This window comes from Podarcis liolepis, assembly GCF_965112155.1.
Source record: "Podarcis liolepis genome assembly, chromosome: 14".
NCBI classification, from domain to species: domain Eukaryota; kingdom Metazoa; phylum Chordata; class Lepidosauria; order Squamata; family Lacertidae; genus Podarcis; species Podarcis liolepis.
The window spans coordinates 16,451,173-16,471,847 of NC_139569.1; the positions used below are offsets into that span (position 1 = coordinate 16,451,173).

The 20,675-nt window shown below is 44.2% G+C and overlaps 1 protein-coding gene across 1 annotated transcript in view; it reads left to right on the forward strand.

The window, feature by feature from the left end:
- The window catches only part of SHISA9 (shisa family member 9), a 223,424-nt gene that overhangs the window by 9,016 nt on the left and 193,733 nt on the right, over positions 1-20,675 (forward strand). Inside the window, exon 2 of the mRNA XM_083474456.1 lies at positions 4,491-4,618. Coding sequence (XP_083330582.1) covers positions 4,491-4,618 — 128 coding nt within the window. The remainder of the gene's footprint in view (positions 1-4,490; positions 4,619-20,675) is intronic.

A 20,675-nucleotide genomic window follows, 5' to 3' on the forward strand; every position in this document is an offset into this window, starting at 1 on the left:
CTGGGAGTGCTGTTGCTAATGTAGCCAAAACATATTGCTTATATTGGATTCCTATTGTATGTTAGCTCAACGAACAAGACATTCTTCCAAGTTTTCTTCAGCCATTCTCCCGCTGTTGGAGGTTTTTTGTTTCTCCAAAACTGAGTAATGCAGTTATTGTTACTAAGGTTTCCAAAGCTGAAGAGGTTTGCACCATTAAAATGAATTAAGTCTCTCTGTTCTCCCAGTGCAATAAATCAACTCAAAAAACAACAACACCTGCCCATCTTCTGCTTAGAAACATGATGGGGAAATGCACCAAAATGCATCCCAAACAGAGCAGGTACGGAGTAGTGGCTCAGATCGCCACGTTGGCCATGAAGCTCACTGGGTGAATTTGGGCCAGTCACTGCCACTTAGCACAACCTACCTTGTTGTGGGGATTAAATGAGGAAGGGGGAGAACCATGTACGCTGCCTTGAGTTCATTGGAGAAAAAGGGTAGGGTGTAAATGCAATAAATAATAAAGCGTGGGGCAAATGGTTAATGGGAAGGTGTATAACCATCACGCAAACAAACCAAGAGAAATTCAGGAGGAAATGTTGCTCACCACATGGCAGCCTTGGAAGCAAAGAATCAAGAGGAATGCTCAATAGTCAAACACAGTCTAACCTCCGCTTAAGTGAACCAGGATGAATGCTCAATAAACAGGTCATTAGATTTGCCACATTTCGGCTTCCTGCCTCCCTGTCCCAGCACGCAGCCGTCTCCAGCATTTTTGTAAAATATATGCAGCTACCTTAAGCTTTGGCCATTTCCCCTGTATCAAAAATCCTCTCTGAACCGACTGGATCTGTGTGCTGTGTGTGTGTGTGCTTTTTGTGGATTATTCAGGATCAGTCTATAACTTGAGGCTGTATTGGGATAATATTCCCCTCTTAGGAGCCTATTAATGTACACAGCTCTTTGGGATCTTTGCTAGCTGCGAGTTTTTCCTCTGCTATGTAGGCCAGCTCTGCAGTGGCGGGTCTTGAAGATTTGCTTCTTATTGAAGTGTCATTTCAAAATGCCCAAACTCATTCTGGCTACCTGCTCTTACAAATCTTCCTCCTCCTCCTTTTTTAACTGGATCAAGCAAGCACAACCCTCTCCTCTCTATTTTTTTTTTAAATAAAAAGAACCTGGTGATCAGAAATCCATCTGACATTTAGATGACATAATACTGCCCCACAGTCAAGAATCACTGAGTATCATGTGTAATTAGCTTGCCATGCACATTAAAAGAGACTTCCAACAGTCTGAGAGTAAAAAGAAAAAAATCTGGATTAATTTTCTCCTCCCCTTTTTGCTGCACGTTTCTGTCAGTAGCATCCAGACTTGGTTAGTGCTTATATAATCTATGCTACCTAAAAGGGCCCAGCCAGACCTGGCATGGTTTAAATCAGTGGTTCCTAAAGCTTTTTTTGGGGAGGGGGGGTCATTGCCCCTTGGTTCTATAAATCCATCCCCAGTGCCCCCTACCCTATAAAAAGCATAAGCAGAACAGCAGTCTGGATGACCCACTAAGGGAGATAAAGGTAAAGGGACCCCTGACCACTAGGTCCAGTCGTGACCGACTCTGGGGTTGTGGCGCTCATCTCACTTTATTGGCTGAGGGAGCCGGCGTACAGCTTCCGGGTCATGTGGCCAGCATGACTAAGCCGCTTCTGGCGAACCAGAGCAGTGCAGGGAAACACCGTTTACCTTCCTGCCGGAGCGGTACCTATTTATCTACTTGCACTTTGACGTGCTTTTGAACTGCTAGGTTGGCAGGAGCTGGGACCAAGCAATGGGAGCTTATTCTGCCGTGGGGGTTCGAACTGCCGACCTTCTGATTGGCAAGTCCTAGGCTCTGTGGTTTAACCCACAGCGCCACCCGCGTCCCTGAGGGAGATAATAACACAATAAAATTCAAAACAGTCATAATCAATTCACATTTATTCAAAGTCCAATTAAAACTACCGTATTTTTTGCACCATAACACTCACTTTTTTCCTCCTAGAAAGCAAGGGGAAATGTCTGTGCGTGTTATGGAGGAAATGCCTACGGGTGGCATGCCTACGGATTTTCCTCCTCTAAAAACTACGTGCGTGTTATGGTCGGGTGCGTGTTATAGAGCGAAAAATACGGTATTTCATGTAATTAATTCAACAAACCTGATGAACTTGATCCAGTGATAACAACTTTTCAAAGTCTGATAGTTATTTACATCTCCAGTGCCCTCTTGCTACCTGCTTGCCTCTTGTGGACCTGGTAATTTTTTGGGATCCACTGGTTTAAATCCTAGGTCTCCAGTCAGTGGGTCAGGACCCACAGGTGCGTTGTGAGGCCACATCAGATGGGTCTCAGCAAAGCAGTTGCCAACATCTTGGATTCCATCTTAGGTTGGTCAGACCAAAGGACCAGGACACGTTCTGATGAGACGCTCATTTTATCAATTTCTATGAGTGCTGGAGTATGGCAGGAGAAAGACCTGAGCCATTTTAAAAATAGATATATATTTCTGGGAAACCACATACTCATTCCTTTCCCCTGCCATATTGCAGGACTGGTTTTCATTTAGTAGTAATCTTAGAATCTTAGAATCATAGAGTTGGAATAGACCACAAGGGCCATCGAGTCCAACCCCCTGCCAAGCAGGAAACACTTGGGGGGACCTCATAAAAACTAGGCTGCCCAAAGTGATTTATTCCCAACTAGGAATGGGGAAGAAATTTGATTTTAAAGGCAAGCCTAACCTAACTAGCACTTTCTTTCTGAAACAATACACGGGCTCAAACACAGCCATCTTTGGAAATTCACACTTCTGCAGATGTTACAAGCAATATGTACAGCTAGGTATACACCAGGGCAAAGTGTACGATACTGAAAATACCATACTCAGAAGGATCATGTTAGGGAAAGTTGCTTTGCAAAGATGTGTATACAGTGGTACCTCAGGTTACATACACTTCAGGTTACAGACTCCGCTAACCCAGAAATATTGCTTCAGGTTAAGAACTTTGCTTCAGAATGAGAACAGAAATTGTGCTCCGGTGGCGCAACAGCAGCAGGAGGCCCCATTAGCTTAAGTGGTGCTTCAGGTTAAGAACAGTTTCAGGTTAAGTACGGACTTCTGGAACGAATTAAGTACTTAACCTGAGGTACCACTGTATTAGGCAAAACGGCAAACAAAAATGTGTACATCAGGAGAAATTTGCACAAAAATGCTGATGAATTTTCTTGAGGATTTTTTTTTTTTTGGGGGGGGGGAGCAAATTGATGCAGATTTGTGGAGAACTGAACGGAGGAAACGTGAAGCCAAGAGAAACTGAAATGGACAGATTTGCCCATGCTTGTGCCTGTAGAGTTTGCCCAACTTTGCCAGCTGTGTCAAAGTTGCTGCAGATGGTGAAGTTGGAGAACATCTCACCCATTTCTGTGAGCACAAAGTGGGGTGGAGTATGGAGAAATTCTACTGGAGGCAATGCTTCTGGGTGCTTTATAAACAAACCCACAAGAATCCAGAATGTGGGAAAAATATAGCTTCAGATGACATCATGAAATCAAATCAGCGTGAAGGTGGTATATTCGCTTGGGAGTCTTGGGAGCTGGCCTCATCCAAAAGTGTCTACACCTCCAGCAAAACCACAAAACAGACAGAAGTAGCATTTGAAAAGTGTGTGTGTGTTTGTGTTCATGGACTCTTCCCCTGAGTCCTCACTTCGGAAATGAACATTCTAAAAAGAAGCTTCCGCTGCTCTGATAACAAGTTGTAGCCACCACAAACTGTTGCAGAACATCTTCCCACTCAAATATGAATACTCCTGTCCAGGGTTCCAGCCAGCCATGTGTGAACTCCTCAAGCATGACATTCTGCTGTTTCTCTGGTTTTCTTTCCCATCATTCCATATCTCCTGGAGTTGATGGAGCACCCTCAGTCTTCATTGTGTGTCTTTTTAAAAAAAGGAATTTCAAAAAACCCTTTTGTGTGTGTGTTTTTTTATTTCTCGTATCTCAGGAGGCACCCAAGTTGGTTGATACCTCCATTTTGTTTTTAGTAGTTTAGTTTGGGCTTCTGTCCTGTTGGCATGGGCTCACAAAGTCTGCTGTTAGTGGGAAGGGATCTACCAAAATTAAAATTTGAGAGTCTATTTCCAGGGCAGGAGAGAGAGAGAGAGAAGAGTTTGGATTTGATATCCTGCTTTATCACTACCCGAAGGAGTCTCAAAGCAGCTGACATTCTCCTTTCCCTTCCTCCCCCACAACAAACACTCTGTGAGGTGAGTGGGGCTGAGAGACTTCAGAGAAGTGTGACTAGCCCAAGGTCACCCAGCAGCTGCATTTGGAGGAGCAGGGAATCGAACCTGGTTCACCAGATTATGAGTCTACCGCTCTTAACCACTACACCACACTGGAGAGAGGGGGAGAGAGCGCCAAAGGTTTTATGTAAGGCTGCATCTAACTCTTTTCCCTTTCCCACCATTCTTTAGGGCTCTTGCTGATGTTATGAGACCAGAAGCTCCCTGCACAACAGATCACATGGAACGAGATCTCAACATTGTGGTCCACGTGCAGCACTATGAGAACATGGAAACGAGACCTCCTGCAAACAACTTGCGTGAGTTGCATTGTCTTGGTTTTTGCTTGGTCATGGTCAGAGATGTTTACAGCTGTGGGAGCCAGTCAACGGGTTCTTGCCAAGGAAAGGATCTTTTATTGCCTTGTCACTGAATTTAATAGCAGTAAAGGCTATGCCTTGGCAGTCAGCAAATGCTTTCAGAGTCTGGATTTCACTTTTTGTTTGTTCGGCTGTTGTTCCTCTGCCCCCAATATTTTCACCCCCTTCTGAAAGAGTTATCTCGAAACATTTATGCAATAGTTTGTTCTTGGTTTTATGCTTCACCTCAGAAGGACAAAAGGGGGATGGGGGAACCCCATATTCATTTGGAAGTAGGTCTCAGTAGGTTGTGCCCACTGCTAGTCCTACTCTGAGTAGGCCCACTGAAATCAGCGGACATGACTAATGGGCCCATTCATTTCAGCTGGTCTACTCTGAGTAGGACATAGTTGATGGGACCGACTCCCAAGGAGTCAGCTGCTGCCAAAGCCAGAATTAACAGAGGACTCGACACTTTGCAAAGTTGTCAAAAGAAGGATTATGGATTTTGGCTCAAAGAAGGATATTTGCTGGGAGGCCAGAGCTGAAGTAATGTAGAGATATCCCTCAGGCAGTGGAAAGGTTTATGATGTGCTGCTGTGCATCTTCAGTGTATAAATCGCACTTTAAAATGAGGATATTATACACTTGGATCTTCATGTGGACAGATCTTGCTGCTGCTTTCTCTGCCAGATTCTTGGGGGATATTCTCTGTCCCTCACTATAAGGATGAAAAATGTGTCTGGCAGGGCAATCGTATGCATGCCTACTCAGAAGTAAGTCTGGCCAAATTCAGTAAGATTTACTCATAGGTAAGTACTTTCAGCAGTGGGAGGAGAGGGAAGTGGGATTTGGGCTTGCATTAAACCCTTTGAAGGATCCAGACCATCCCTTTTATATGTTTGTATGCTTGCTGTTGCCACGTTTGGGCAAAACATCTGCTGGAGAAAAGTATTTACATGATTACGTAAAGCTAACACTTTGAAATGTCTTAGAAGACTGCATTTTTTTGACAGTTCAGCAATGATGCTTGAATGTATTTATGCCTAAAGTAGGAGAAAGTTTCTAATAGCCAGGTTTCAGTTTCATCAAACAAAAGTTTCCATGCCATTTCTTTTCCTATCAGCAAATGCAAGCAAGAAAAATGTGTTTGGTAGGGGAAAACATTTTATATAATTATATTTGGAGAGAAGATGGAGCAGTACAAAAGAATGGTAGCTGGCGATGACTGCTCCAGCCCACTTGGTGTTATTCAACTTCCAAGAATATCTCAGGCAAGAATGTAAATGGAAGGTCATGGGATCAAAAATTTGACATGAGTGTTTAGACCCTCAGTGCATGGAGTTCTTTTTTAAAATTGAAAATTGCTCTTTAATGTATTTATGGCAAATGGCAAGTGGCAAAATGCTTATTTGGGCAATTTATTCATCAGCTTTTCGGGACCTTTTGAAATGTTTTATGTTGGGGGAGGGGAGGGTTCTTTTGCTGATAATGTCAAAGTTGTTTCAAGCAGTTTCTTAACAAATACTCCCCTCCACCCCAGAATAAGAAATCTCAAATGGTGTCAGTCTTTGAAGTGTAATATGAACACTTTCCCATACAAGTCCTTGTGGTTGGAATTGGCGATTTTGTCAAAGTTTGTGATGAAGGTGGGTTGTGATGTTGTGAGAGTGGGTTCTGCAAATGTGATGCAGCTCCCTGCTTGAAGCCATTGACCTTAGGCTGTATCCGCATCTGTCTTAAGTTGGATGACAGTAGGCGCCTGTTGGTTAAAACGTATGTGGAATGTGCAATTGAGTCACAAGATGACGGACAGGCAGTATTGGAGATGGAATTGCATAATAGCTAAAGGCCATTTTGGAACATGGAGATACACGCTTGTTGAAGAGGTACGTCTTATGACATGAGAAATGACTGCAACCTTGGTTGTCCCCCCTGCTCAGAAAACTGCCTCTTTTGCTCTGTTTGGTGGGTTTTTCTTACATACTGCATGCATGGTTCCACTGATGATGACAGGTAGAACAGGAGTAGCCAACATGGTGTCATCCAGGTGCTTTGAACTACATCTCACATCATCCCTGGCCATTGGCCACACTGACAGGGCCTGATGGGAACTGTAGTCCAACAACATCTTTCCTCCCAGATCATAACATGTCTCTCACCACACAACCCTTTCCCTTCCCTTCCCTCCCCTCCCCCACCCACTGTCCTCAAAGAAATATTTCTTTGTATTTGAAAGCCTAGCTTGCTCTAAATCCCAGGACACTGGTAGCAGTATTACTCCCTTCTATGCCAAACTGGTTTAGCCAGTTGAGATGGGAATTATGCGTGTTCAGTTTTCAGGGTGTGGTTGGGTGTGTATGTCCTTGCATCTTCACAAGCATGGTTTTCTATGTGGACAGAGATGGAAGCAGTACAACTTTTTACATTTGCCTTGAATGAAAACCTGCGTTTTATTTTTTTTACATTACTGCATTTAGTAATCCAGCAGATGGCAAAGTTCCAAAATCAGTAAAGCAGAGCCGGGAAGCTTTCAAGGGACCGCATGTCAGTGGTAGTTGGGGCCAATGCAGAAGTGTGCAGGTACAATGCAAAAAGTAGTGAGGCTGCACTCACATTCTCCTTTGCGCACATCCCTGCACATTAGGGGTAGCCAACATGGTGCCCTCTAATGATATTGTTGGGCTTTTATTCCCATCATCCCTGACCTGGGCCAGAATAGCCAATAGGCTATTCTGCGCCAGAATAGCCAATAGGAGTGGGAGTTTAATTATATCTGGAGGGCTACTCTCTCTCTCTCTCTCTCTCTCTCTCTCTCTCTCTCTCTCTCTCTCTCTCTCATATATCCATTGTCACATAAAACACACAGCAATTCATTCATTATTTTTCTCTCACCCACACAACCCCAGACTCTCACTCCTCCTGCCCCCTGCTATTAGGTGTGAATATTGCTAGGAGGCTCTTTGCAGATCTAATTGCCACTGGTGGTGGAAACAGGATTCACAGCACACTGCAATAGATTAACCCTTCCTCTACAGTGCTTTTTTCCTGGGGGTATTCAAGGGTATGCAATACTAGCACCCCGCCCCTTTTTAAAAAAAGGTTAAAAGTCTGGCACTCACTGTAACAACTTCATAGTGGGTACTGGCACACACAACCTCCCCTTTAAAACAAGCACTGCCTGTGGCCTATTGGTTTTCAGTGCTGTTGGCATCTTCAAAACTGTGGGGGGGGGGATTATTGGATTATTTTTTTACAGAAAACTAAACCCATAACCATTGTTTATAAATGCTTTATGGATTTTGGTGGGAGTTCAGGAACTTGTACAACAGGGATGTGTGGAACAAGGAATTATACAGCCTAAACAATGGAAAATTGCTTTAGAATCCATATGGAATGTTTCCTAGTACCTGAAATTGAGATTGATCCAATTATTATTTGGAGTATATTGGATTCCACAGAATTTGTGTAGGAAGCCTCTGTTGAATACAGATAGATGTTGGAGGTGTAATGCTAAGGGTGCCTCTTTGAGACATATGATGGGGGGGGGTTGTTCAGTGATGTATTCCTTTTGGTTTGAAGCTGCTACTCGCTTAAATTTTGTCTTGTTGAAATCCTTGATATTTGCAGATGTTCATGTACTTTTAACTGCATCCCTTATTAAATTGCAAATTATTATTTTTTAAATCATCATCATGATAAAATCTCCCTACCTAATTGAAACCCTCACGCCCCCAATAAACAGCCACTACCTTCCACAATAATTAGGTTTGAAATAGTCTCCCTTCAGAACCAAATAACAGGCTGTTTTCAAGCCCAATTAGGCCATGAATTGAGGAGAGGGATGCACAGGTAGATGAAGAGGCCACAGGAACCCTTGGTTCCCTGAAATAGAGGCAATGCTGTGCATTGGGTGGTTTCGACCCAGAATTTGCAGAAGCTGAATTTCTAAAGCATCCTTATTTTATTGTCATACACATCAGGAAGCAGATCAAAGGTGTGGTTTTTGGACATGCATATAGTCTAGAAACAAAACAAAGCAAGGCAAAATGTTGACACTGCAATATACCTGCAGTCTTGCCAAGGAGTCAAAATGAACTGAACTGAACTGAAAATGGAAAGGGGAGGGGGAAATAATGCATATTAAGTTATTGAAAGTTGAACAGAATCCTAACCATGATTTGAAAATGCATCAAAATAGAATAATGAAAGTGATGAGAAAATAAGAAAATCCCACTTCTGTTTTTTGTTTTTTTCTAGTGACTTCCAGCCACCTGCCCTTTCAGAAGGTGGAAGAGGGAATTTCATGCATGTGGAGCAATACTAATTTCACTCTGTGGACAAGGGCTGGCAGAGCTGTGCTGGGCAGTGGGATACTTCCACCCTATCCAGCACCCCACACCCAGCATGATGGGTTAAAAGTTTGGAATGCATCCCATAAATGTGCCTTTTTAGTTCAACCCCCTGCTTAATGCTGGAATAGGTACACAGCAAGCTGTCTTATCCTCAGGCTGACCACTGGGGTGACATTTGACTAAGTTTACTCAAAGTAGGCCCACTGAAATTAAGGAACATGACAAAGTTAGGCCTTTTGATTTTTATGTGCCTGTGTGTATAATGCAGTTGAATGCAGCTCCTTGGTGCATGTACTGTAGCTCAGTATTGTCTAGAGATTGTCAGAAGGCAGAGATTTCCATTCTGACCTATATTCATCACAATAAGCTTTGCACATGTACATCCAGGACATGCAGTTTAGTCGGTTCATATTGGACTTTGCCAAGAACTCTAATTTACCTTGTCAGCAACCTTGAACACCCTACGAGGCCCGTCCTTTGAGACCAAAAAGGCAGAAGGCAAATGTTTAAACCATACCATCAATCAAATAGTCCCAATTTTTAAGTGGACCAAGAAATGTAATTGTTTGACCACCTGGTTTTCATGCACCAGAGGTGGGGAACCTCAGGGCTGGGGGCCAAATGTGGCCCTCCTATCCTCTCTATCTGGCCCCTGAAACTCTCTGCCACACCCCTCACTGATCCCATTTCACACCTCCTGAGTTTCTTGCCTAGCTGGACTGGAATATGTGAGTGTGTGCAGAAACTAATCCACTGCACAAAGATAGAGTTTACATTTGTCCTCGCCCCCCCCCACTTTTGCCTTTGGCCCTGCCCTCCACTGGCATGTGGCCCTTGGAATGTTGCACAGAAGGAATGTGGCCCTCAGTTCCCCACTCTGCCATGCATAAATACAAACCATTGTTTGCCAAATTGGCTTGAGAGAATCAGCTCTGTATCAGGTTGCAAGGGAGTTTTGTTTGGAAGAGGGGGCAACATTTGGTAGATTGCCCCCTGTGGCTGCCCCTCCTCACCACTGTTACCATGGATATCTGGAAGGAAAGAGTGAGGTGATGGGAGGCTGCTGTGACTTCTTCACCCTCCTGTCCCTCCTTGTTCACTCAGTCTTGGCAAGGAAACTGGTGGCGACAGCAACAAGGAGCAGGAAGGCCAGAGGGTTCTGCTGATTGCCAGTGGGCCCCTTCCTAGGATGCCCAATGATGATGACCCTTTATGCCATATGAAACCTGTTGTACACCACAATATGAAGTCCCCAAATGCACAAGTGCAAAAGTTTTCCTGATGTCCTGATAGCCAAAGGGGATCCTACTTTGCTTTCTGTGTTGCCCTTTTCTTCTCTGAAATGTCCGTGGTGGGTCTAGCAAAGGGCAGAGTGTCATTCTATGGACAACTTAATCCAAACAGACAATATATTTATTGCCTTGACCTTTCATTCTTTAGCTTTCAATATTTACCTTCTTTAGAGATGCTAGGGAAGGTCTCCTGAGCCAGACCTGGGAGGAGGAGGAGGAGGAGGAGGAGGAGGAGGAGGAGGAGGAGGAGAAGAAGAAGAAGAAGAAGAAGAAGAAGAAGAAGAAGAAGAAGACGACGACCTTCAGGGGCTTAATGAAGTCCATCTCAGTGGAGAAGTGAGGCCAGTGCCAACCCTTCCTAATTCTTCTCTGGCTCAGATTGAATTTCAAACCAGAGAAGTTTTGCTATTTTGACCCTAATTAGGCTTCCCACTGTTCTCTAAGAGATAATGGAACGTCTCAGGTCAGAGAAAAACCCCACATAGGTGAAATCTTCTCCTCTGACTTTGCTCATTCACCACTTTTTCCTGCCCCCCCCCCCAATAATGGAGGAATTATTACTTGAGGGAGTATGTTTGGGAAGCTCACCCATCTCTAGTCTATAGGGCCCCATTTCCAACCAGTAATATCTCCAATTTTCTTTTGCAAACTTATATTGGATCTTTGGAATGCAACTATTTAGTTTGCAAATCTGAACACTCCCTCAAACAAGACTTATCAGTGAATAATTAAGAACAGTAGTCAACAGGCACGTTTTAAACTTCGCACCTATTCTGTTTCCAGTAATCATTGTTAAAACAGTAAATGATAATAAAAGAAGGTATAAGGCTAATATGCAAGAGCCTCAAGTCACAAATAATGATGTATTGTAAATTAAAGAAAAACGGCTCCTACTTATTGCAGTCGTATCTGTCATTAACCCATTCATTATTCTTACAATTTTCATTCCCCTTTCCATCTATCCTAAACCAATTGATTTTCTCCCATCGTTCCTTAATCCAGTTGTAATATTGTGATGTTACTCATGTTAAGAGTGCGGTTCATCCTAAGCATGCCTACTCACAAGTAATCCTCATTATGTCCAGTGGGGCTTACTCCCAGGAAAGTGTGCACAGGGCTGCAGCTTCGTCCCCACATTTATTTGTTTGTGTATTTCTTGCACTTCCATAATTCTCCAGTTATTTAGTATACAACAAATACACTATTAGCATGCAATTTTGACTTTGTTTAATGTGGCAGGCACAATATTATGAGTCTGCGCAGAGTTCTTTCTCAAAAGCTATCCCCAAACTTGGTGCATTGTCAGAAGAATGGCAAGTGAGGTTCAACATAAGGAAATAAGTGGTGGAAAAGGTGGAAAACCTAACTTCATACATACACTGATGTGGGCTGAGCATGTGTTTGCTAACCAGGAAAGAAATTTGGCATCACAGGTAGATAGAACAATGAAAGTATCCACTTTATTTGTGGAATGGAGGAAGGCAAATTCCAGGCTAGGGCTGATTAAGAAGTGGGTTGAAAGTAAAACGAGGGGTCTTCATACATTGCATTCAGTGAGTGTACAGTCTATGTCCCTTTGTACATGACAGATGAGCTGTACACATAAAAAGGTGTAGGCTCTTTCACACAGACACTTGTACGTACATTTGTAGGGAACACCTGTGTAACATGTGGACAAACCTACATACAGTATTGTGAAGTCTTCCTATCAATCCGTGCTATAGGCACATTTTGAATACCACACACAATTCTGATAGTGCCCTCCCTTCTCAAAAAGGATACTAGAAAGCTGGGGAAAGCTTAAGAAAAGAGCAACCCAAAATTCTCAAGGATTTGAACCATCTTCCTCAAAGCACTCAGGGCTCTCTGTCTTTATCAATCGCAGCTCACGGAATCAGAAAACCAGATCAGGATATACAGTTCAGGTTTTGACAGAATGTGACAGCTGGCATTGTTTGAGAGGTTAACACACTGTAGTAGGCTAGACAGAGGATGCAGGAAAAGAAGATCAATTTATAGATATCTAGTTTCCTTTCAGATCATCCGTAAAGGAGGCCCCCTGTAATTTTCACCCACTGAAATCCCAGATATTTTTTTTGCCGGGGGGGGGGGAGGAGGTCTGTATTGTAGTACAGCAAAAAGGAGGAATTGTTGAAGGGAAAAGTCTGTTATGTAAGCTGAGTGCATAAAATTCTGATGCATTTAAGACGCTTATGACTCAAATTCATTGTACACAAATCTATGCTTATTAAGTTTATTGTTATGTCAGGAAAGTGCAATAAAATATATTTGCAGAAAGAAATTTGGTGAGTAAGGGAAGACATGGCTGAAATGGATAAATTATGGGTGGTGTGAAGGAAGTAGAAAGATAAGTTTTCCTCCCTCTCTCATCATATTCAGGGTCAGGCTATGAAAGTGACTGGTGGCAGATTCAGGGCAGATCAAAGGAAGTCACAACACATAATCTCATAAACACATCACTGCATAATCACACAGTGCATAATCAGTTTATGGAATTCACTGCCACAAGATCTAACAATGACCACCAGCTTAGATGCCTTTAATCAAATTAAGAGAGGATGGGGCTTAGCTTGTGATATTCTTCTGGGACAGACCAAAGAAAGCCACAACCTATAAATGCAACATTGCACCATCACACGGAATGCATAATCAGTGTAAGGAATGTGCTACTGTAGCTCAGTTTTATAGATTATCTCCCTTGCAGGCAAAACCCAAGTTCAGTCCTTGGTATCTTCAGAGTGGGCTTATACAGACCCCTGTCTGAAACCCAACAGAGCTGCTGCCAGCCGGTGCAGGCTACACTAAGCTAGATGTGCCAGTAGTCTGACTTGGTAGAAGTCTACTTCCTACATAGTGATGGTCGCTTGATTAGATTCCTTTAGTCAAAATTCATAGAAGAGAAATCTGTCAAGTGGTTTACAGTTCTGACTGTCATGTAGAGCCTCCAGGATTTGATAGTGTGTGTTTATTTTGAACATTCATGAACCACCTTTCATTCAAATGACTCTAAGGCGGCTTGCAAGCAACAAAGAAACCCAAACTTGCAGGCTTACATGCACACAACACAGCACCCTTTAGTCACGTGGCTAATGGACAAGGCTAGTGCCTGCATCCCTTTCTTTCTGCAGTTGCCTAGGGCAACCAATGGAGTGTCTGATCCAACCGGGTTTCTCTCATGTGCTTGCATAATTGACATTTGAATGCAATAAAGATACACTGCAGAATTTGTTTTACTATGTGCCTGTAAATATTTCTTTAATGTTCAGAGCTGATAAGAATGTCATGTCACACCAGATTAATAGTCTTTCCTTCCACAAGTGCACACTCCCATAACTTGTCAGCAATATAGCTTGTTTGTATCATGTACCAAAAGATACTATCCACCCAAGTAATTGTCTATTAGGCATTGGGTTGGGTTTTGGAAATGATTGGACAACGCTTGCAGAACCTCAGGGGAAGCCTAGGAAAAATGCAAAGTTTTTCTTGAGCTTCTCTTGAGTTGCAATCCTTGGGATGTTTTCAGCTTTCCTTTGGTTTGCTGCACGTAACAGCTGCGAGGACTGCGATTTATTGCTAAGTTTTCCACTTGTGTTTTGCAAGTGCTACGACAAGAACTTTCACTGCTGCGTGCTTCAGGTAGAACCACTCCCCGGAACCCCATTGCAGGTTTTGATGAAACAGAGTTCTCAGAACATCTCAGACAGTTGTGGATATCTGGAGCAACTTCCACAACTACCTTAGTTTAATGGCCTAGGAAATATTGCTGTGTCTCATATGCCAGAACTAGGTAGCAGAACTAGCATTTTCAGAATGAGTGAGATATATTTGAGGGACTGTATTGTACACAGCTAATGACATAGGGGTGCCTTTCTGGAGTGCCTTGATTACTGCCACATTGTCCCAAAAGAACAACTGCTGTAACATGGGACTTGGACCCATTGTTCTGTAAACACACATAACTTATCAGCATCCCCTCTTCCTTCCTTCTGCCTCCTTGTTCCTTATCTCCCTACTTATCTGTCTGAAAGCACAAGGCTGCAAGAGCAAGACAATAAGATACAATCTAAACTTTAGAAACCTCTTCCAGATAGATGTATAACACCAAAGGGATGAGATATCTGTTTTTCAAACATTATGCTTTGGTCTTCATTTTTGTTCTTCTACTTCCCATCATCATCATCATGACCATTATTGCTGTTATTAAAAAACTACTATTAATTGACTGTCACAGAATTGGCACGCAGGTGTATGTTAATATACAAAGCCCTGAACCATTTGGGTCCATGATACCTGGAGGACTGGCTGAGCCCTTATTCCCCCAGCTCAGTTACTGAGACCATTGGCTGGGGCAGTTGTACCTAACTAGCTTCAACCAACTAGCAGCAGATTCCTAACTAGCTTCAACCAGAAGTCAGGCATTCAAGTTTTCTGCTTGGGGACCGCATTCTCTTTTTGGCAAATATTTGAGGGTCCCATGCCAGTGGTGGTTGGAGCCTGAGGCAAAAATGGGCAGAGCAACACATGCCAATTTTACTTTTATACAGTAAGCTGGGTTCTATGCATCACCCCTCTATCTAGGCAACCAATAGCCATGAGCAGAGCTCAAGAACACACCCAAGCAAAGCAAAATATTTGGGGGGCAAAGAGGGCCAGTAAGGGGTGGGGTCTGGGGAAACCTTCAGGGCCAGATGGAGAGGACAGGGGGGTACGGGGACTTTCGGCTCCTGGGTCTGAGTTTCCCCACCTCTGGTCTAAAGGTGTATATATGCCTCTGACTGCCAAGTGGGGCAAATGTTATTGCACTCAGGTCCTGATTGAAGGCCTCCCATTGGCATCTGCTTGGACACTGTGAGACTGGTTGCTGAACCAGCAGAGCCTTTGCCCTGATCCAGGAGGGCTCTTATATGCTTACAAATGCTATGCACACCCTTCCATTCGATATACACTTTGTACAGCATCCATGGCATACAAAGAATTCCAGATAAACACGGCTTTCCCATCCAACTGATGAAATGAATGAAAAGCTGTGCCCTGTATCTCTGATTGCATCTTTGCAAGTAAACCTCAACAAACATTCCCTTCCCCTTTTCTTTTGGGGTAGCCACCACAAATCTGTCTCCGGCTGAAATGGACAGCCTCAAAATAAATAAACAAAAGAAGCTGAAATATGAGCAGCACTGCCTACCAGGAAACATTTTAACCTACCTGCCTGATTAGTGAAATATGCCTCCACACTCCCACGTCCCCTGTTCTGTGACAGGAAGGCAGCATTAGGATTTGTGTTTTACCTGCTGGCCTCACACTGCTGAGTTAATGACTGAGCACATCTAATTTCCCATGTCCTCAAGCCCTGACTCACCTTACGTGAAATGGCCACCTCTCTAATGCATTGCAGGAAACCCGCGATAAAGACAAAGGCTGGCTTTTCAATTTCCCCAGTAGGTTGCTTCAAAAGTTGCTTTTAAACCTATGAAAGTGACCCTTCGGTGTCTCATTTTTGCCACCACTGCTGAGGCTTGGATTTCTCAGATTTGGAGCAAGGATGAGGAGCTGTCCAGCAGGAAGAGTGCTGAAGCCTCAGTGGAGTTGTCCATCCAAGGAGTCAAAACTAGCACATACAATTAGGGGATGATCAGAATGTGGTGCTGAACTAGTGACTGCCAGGCTGCATGTGAAGAGCTTAATGGTTGGTTTTGTTACTTCATCCCTTCCTGGTTGCTTCAGTAGGGCTGCAGCCTGGGGAATACTATGCTGAATGGGTCAGCAGCTTAGAGATGTGTGGTCACATTCTGCCGTATGTACACAGCAACTTCTGATCTGGGTTGAGATTCACTGTCGTTTCTGATCCTGGCATCACAGAGATGATTATAAAGATCTGGAGTTAGGATTTGTGACCAGTCAGGGAGCCACAGGCCCCCTGAGTCTACAGCAGTTGTGGGAAACTCCAGATGTTGCTGGACTACATCTCCCATCAGCTCCAGCAAGCATGACAATGGCCAGGGATGATGAGAGTTCTAGTTCAGCAACATCTGGAGGGGCAAACATTTCCCTACACCTGGTCTACAGACTTCTTGGATCTTCCAGGGTTGTGGAGGTGGGTAATTTGGCAGGGTGCTTTGTCTCTACTTTGTCCTTCTTCACACTGGGCTGGCAGTAGGGCGGTCCTCCTTTGGAGACATCTCATCCAGTGCTGGTTCTGGCCATGAGTGGGTCTTGACTGGAAAGGTGGGCCCTTCTCTTATTCGTCCTCACTCAAGAGTTTTTGCCTGGCTGGAAAAAACCCCTTGGCCTCTCGCTTCTTTGGATGGAGTATTGGGAGGTGTGTCTAGAAATGAGCCTGCTGCACAAAGGTAAAATTTACATTACTTGCTCCACCCACTTTCGCATCTGGCCCTGCCTACTATGGACATGTGGCCCCCTGAAGGCTGTCCAGAAGGGAATGTGGCCCATGGGCTGTCAAAGGCTACCCACCCCAGCTCAGTACAGCACACAGGGACTTGCCTGTTTCCATGTGGAAGGATTTTCTTGAGCTGAAAACTCATTACACCTGAAGCGGCCCTCAGAATGATGCCTTTAGTAATTTCCCCCTCAGTTCCTAATGATTGCTGCTCGATATCAGTGGAATCATCACCCGGTGGCTGTCACGCTTCCTAAATGAGAGGAATAAGAAATGGCTGTTGGTACAGGACACTTTATTTCCCCATGCCATGATACTCCTCTGCATGTCAATAGTATTGTTTTGCTCTTAGCTAGGTAGCAGCTGCACGGGGAAGTCAATACCGTCGGCCGCTGCCGGTTAGAGTGTGATTTTGGTGATGCTCTTTATGGACCAAATTTGGGAGGAGTCCAGTGGATGATCTTCACATTGGACATTGTTCCCTAAAAGTGTCCATTTTCTTAAAACTGGTTTTGGGAAGATAGGATAACCCAATGGCTGTACACATTGCAACACAAGCAATAGTCTATGCAAGTGGTTCTAACAGCAGACTAATTCAGTTTCTTGCACTGGATAATTGTTATTCATCTACTTTATTTATTATTGCATTTGTATCACCACTATCATCCAAAGGAGCTTAAGGGGACATACATGTCTTACCCCAAATTCCAGATTATTCTCACAATAGCCCTGTGAAGTAGGCTGAGAGTTGGTAACTAGTTCAAGGTCACTCAATGAGTTTCATGGCTGTGTGGGGATTTGAACCCTGGTATCCTGGGTCTAGGTCTGATCACTGCACAACACTGCTTCTCCAGCTGGATGCATGGACTGGATTCATTGAGAAGTATCAAAGTCTTTCTCTGTTGCTCCAGAGGGCAGGCCTGGAACTTATGAGGAGAAATGGAAAGGAAGCGGGTTTGGGGCTAAACATCAAGAGTGATTTGATAATGGGATACAGCTGGGTCCTCCTCAGGAGTGGCCAGTGTGATGTTGTGGAGCTGTTCTCCCAACACCGGTGTCACTGTTGCTTACCTGTTTGAAGTGGAACAGGATGGCAGAGGTCAGGTGCTGCATGGGCACACTAGCAGAGCCAATTTGGTAAATTGCCAGTGAAATCTGGCCTCTGCACCGTCCTTCCCCATCCCCACATCGCAGTGCCAGTGTTGGAAGGGAGCTCTGTAGCACCACCCTGGCTACTCTTGGCCCTCCTTTGCAGGTAGAGATGAAGGAGAAATTCAGTTCCATTCATATTAAAAGGTGGATTTACCCAGTTCTCTGAAATACTATGCAAATTGAAACACAGCCATCCTTCAAAATCCAAATTTTGCAGAGCGGGTCTCCAGCCAAGTAATGTGTACAAAAATGCATAAGACTGGTGTAAAGTGTGCCTATAAATGCATATATTAGTCAACATGCCATACAAAAATGCATCATGTAAGGGAATTTCCACTTTGTCAAAATGTGTCTTTTAGGTGAAGCTGGACACAAAGAAATTCACAGTCAAATGCTTTACTATTATGAGGGCTTTATTATTGTTATTGCATACTGATGTGAAAACTTCAGGAGAACTGACCTGAAGACTGGGAAAAGAGTGAAATGGAGAGAAGCTGAAACTGACAGATTCAACCGTCCCTATTTGCAGGAGATAAGAAGAGCCTGGTGGACAGCCATCTGCTCCAGTTGCAAGATTCCTGCAGTGGGCAGGGAGGATTGGACAAGCTTGGTTCTTTGATTCCTTTGAGCTCTAAATGTGGGTGGTGCAACATATGTAAATTTCACCTTTGTGCAGCAGACCATTTTCTATGCTCAGTCACACGTCCCTCACTGCCCTCCATCCAGGGGAGCAAGAGGCATTGTCAGGATTGATGGACACATTCAAGCCATGCAGCAATATTTAGGGTGCTGAAGCAGAGCCAATGAGGTGCATGGCCTGGGCTTAGTTCCAAGGGGCAGGTAGGCCTGGAGGCCTGGATTTAGCTCCCACCACCTGTGCTAAAGAGACCTCCTCAGCCTGATACACAGAAGTCTGAACTCCCAGCAGGCTCTGTAAGCCCCCTCAGACAGCAATTGTACATCTCGTTGATTGCCTACATGAATTACTCAGCCTCTGTAATCTACCAGCGCTGATTAATTAGTCCTGAGTTTGTATTTAACCACTTTCCGCAAGCCGTTTAATGTAAAATATAATTAATTTACATTTCATAAAATACGGATCTGCGAGGCTAGCACGGAATACAATGTGAAGAGCCTGCCGTGGAAATGGGTAATTGTTAATTTGAAACACAGAGCGCACTGCTTTGTTTGTTTGTGCGCATTACAGCTCAAGTCGAAAGATGTATCGGTGGCATGGAGCAAATGTGGAGGCTCATAGCATGTTTGGTTAGGGACTGATTCTTTCTTATGCTGCATGGCGCAGGAGGAAGGGAGGAAGTAATGAGTTTAGAAAATTAAATATATGTAAGCTCACCTCCCCCCCTGCAAGCCCAGGGCCTAATTCAGCATGTGTGGACCACAGGCATTTGTCCTTGGCTAAGTTCAGTGTAATGTACCACAGGCGGCTGAGGGCGGGGGGAGTCTTTTTTGTAACTTCAGTAGATCTTGTCTGGATGCTAAAATGGCTCTTGTCAGACATGATTTATCAGTTCGACTCCCTGGGAAATCAGTGAAAGGGATCTTGCATGTGCCGCTGTTCAGCGGAGTTTGTCGCTTTCATTTAGTACTCGATCCACATTCCGTTAAAGACTCTGAGGACTGGCTAGAGCTTAAGCTCCAGAATGGTAAAGGCGTAAAAGTTGGGATGAAACCAGAACACAGCTGGTTCTTGGTTTGAGTGAGCTCTTGACAGCATGCCTCTTTTTGCAAGGGTTGCCAGAATGGTGCCCCTGGGCACCGCTGTGCTTGCTTAGTTCCTTCTGTGGGACTGCAGAAGGTCTCTGTAAGCGTTGCCTCAAAAATCTGCAGTGGACAAGACACAGTTTGAATTTCCTGCTCAGAAGCTTCACCTCTCCTACATGCAACACCTCCCGGTAAACATGGACTCATTTCATTGGATGCTAGGACTGGACACACGCCCTCCCATCTGCTCTGAATACAGAAGAGGTGCAATGAGCTTCTCTCTGTGAGTGAGCATGATGGTGGGTCACTTACCTTTCCCCCTTATGGGGTGTTTGATGTGGGAAGCAGCACGCTCACACCATTTTGTGGCCCTGTCTCTTTTTCCGCTCTTGAAGCCATCTTGTGCCATGCCATGCCCCCATGGTAGCCATTTTGTGACTGACACACATGTCTTAATAGAAAAAACTCAAGGGGACCACTGGCCCACAAAGGATGGCCACTCCTGCTTGGGTCCTCTTCTACACCAGTTGACTCCAGTGGGCTGATTGGCTGGTGGTAGCAAGAGGCAGAGGCAACACACCAATCAGCAATGGGTAGTTGTGAGCTGCCATCTGAATTTCCCACAGTTCCTTTTATGTAGCATTGTTGGGGACATTCCTAATGTGGCCAAGTCACACCATCTTGCAGTTCCTGGTTCAAGAGCATGTTCTCTTCTTGGGCATCACGCTTGGACTGGAACAACATGAAACCTTTTTAGTAATACACATTTTTCACTGTAAGTGGACATTTCCAGCATCATAAGGGATCACTCTTTCACTTGTTATTAAAAGCGTTATTTCCTCTCTCAGGTACTTAGCGCCAGACAGTTCTCACACATTTTGCCTTCCTGCTTTGGAAAAAGAAAGGAACACTGTAGAGGAGGAAGAGGAGACACCCTGCGGATTATTCTCCTCCACATGAAATGCATAGCTTTTAAATTGCCCTATAGTAGGAACACATGGCCTTAGACTGTGTCACAACACTGTTCAGTCTAGCTCAGTACATTGATGGCAGTGGCTCTCTGTCCTTTCCTGGAAATG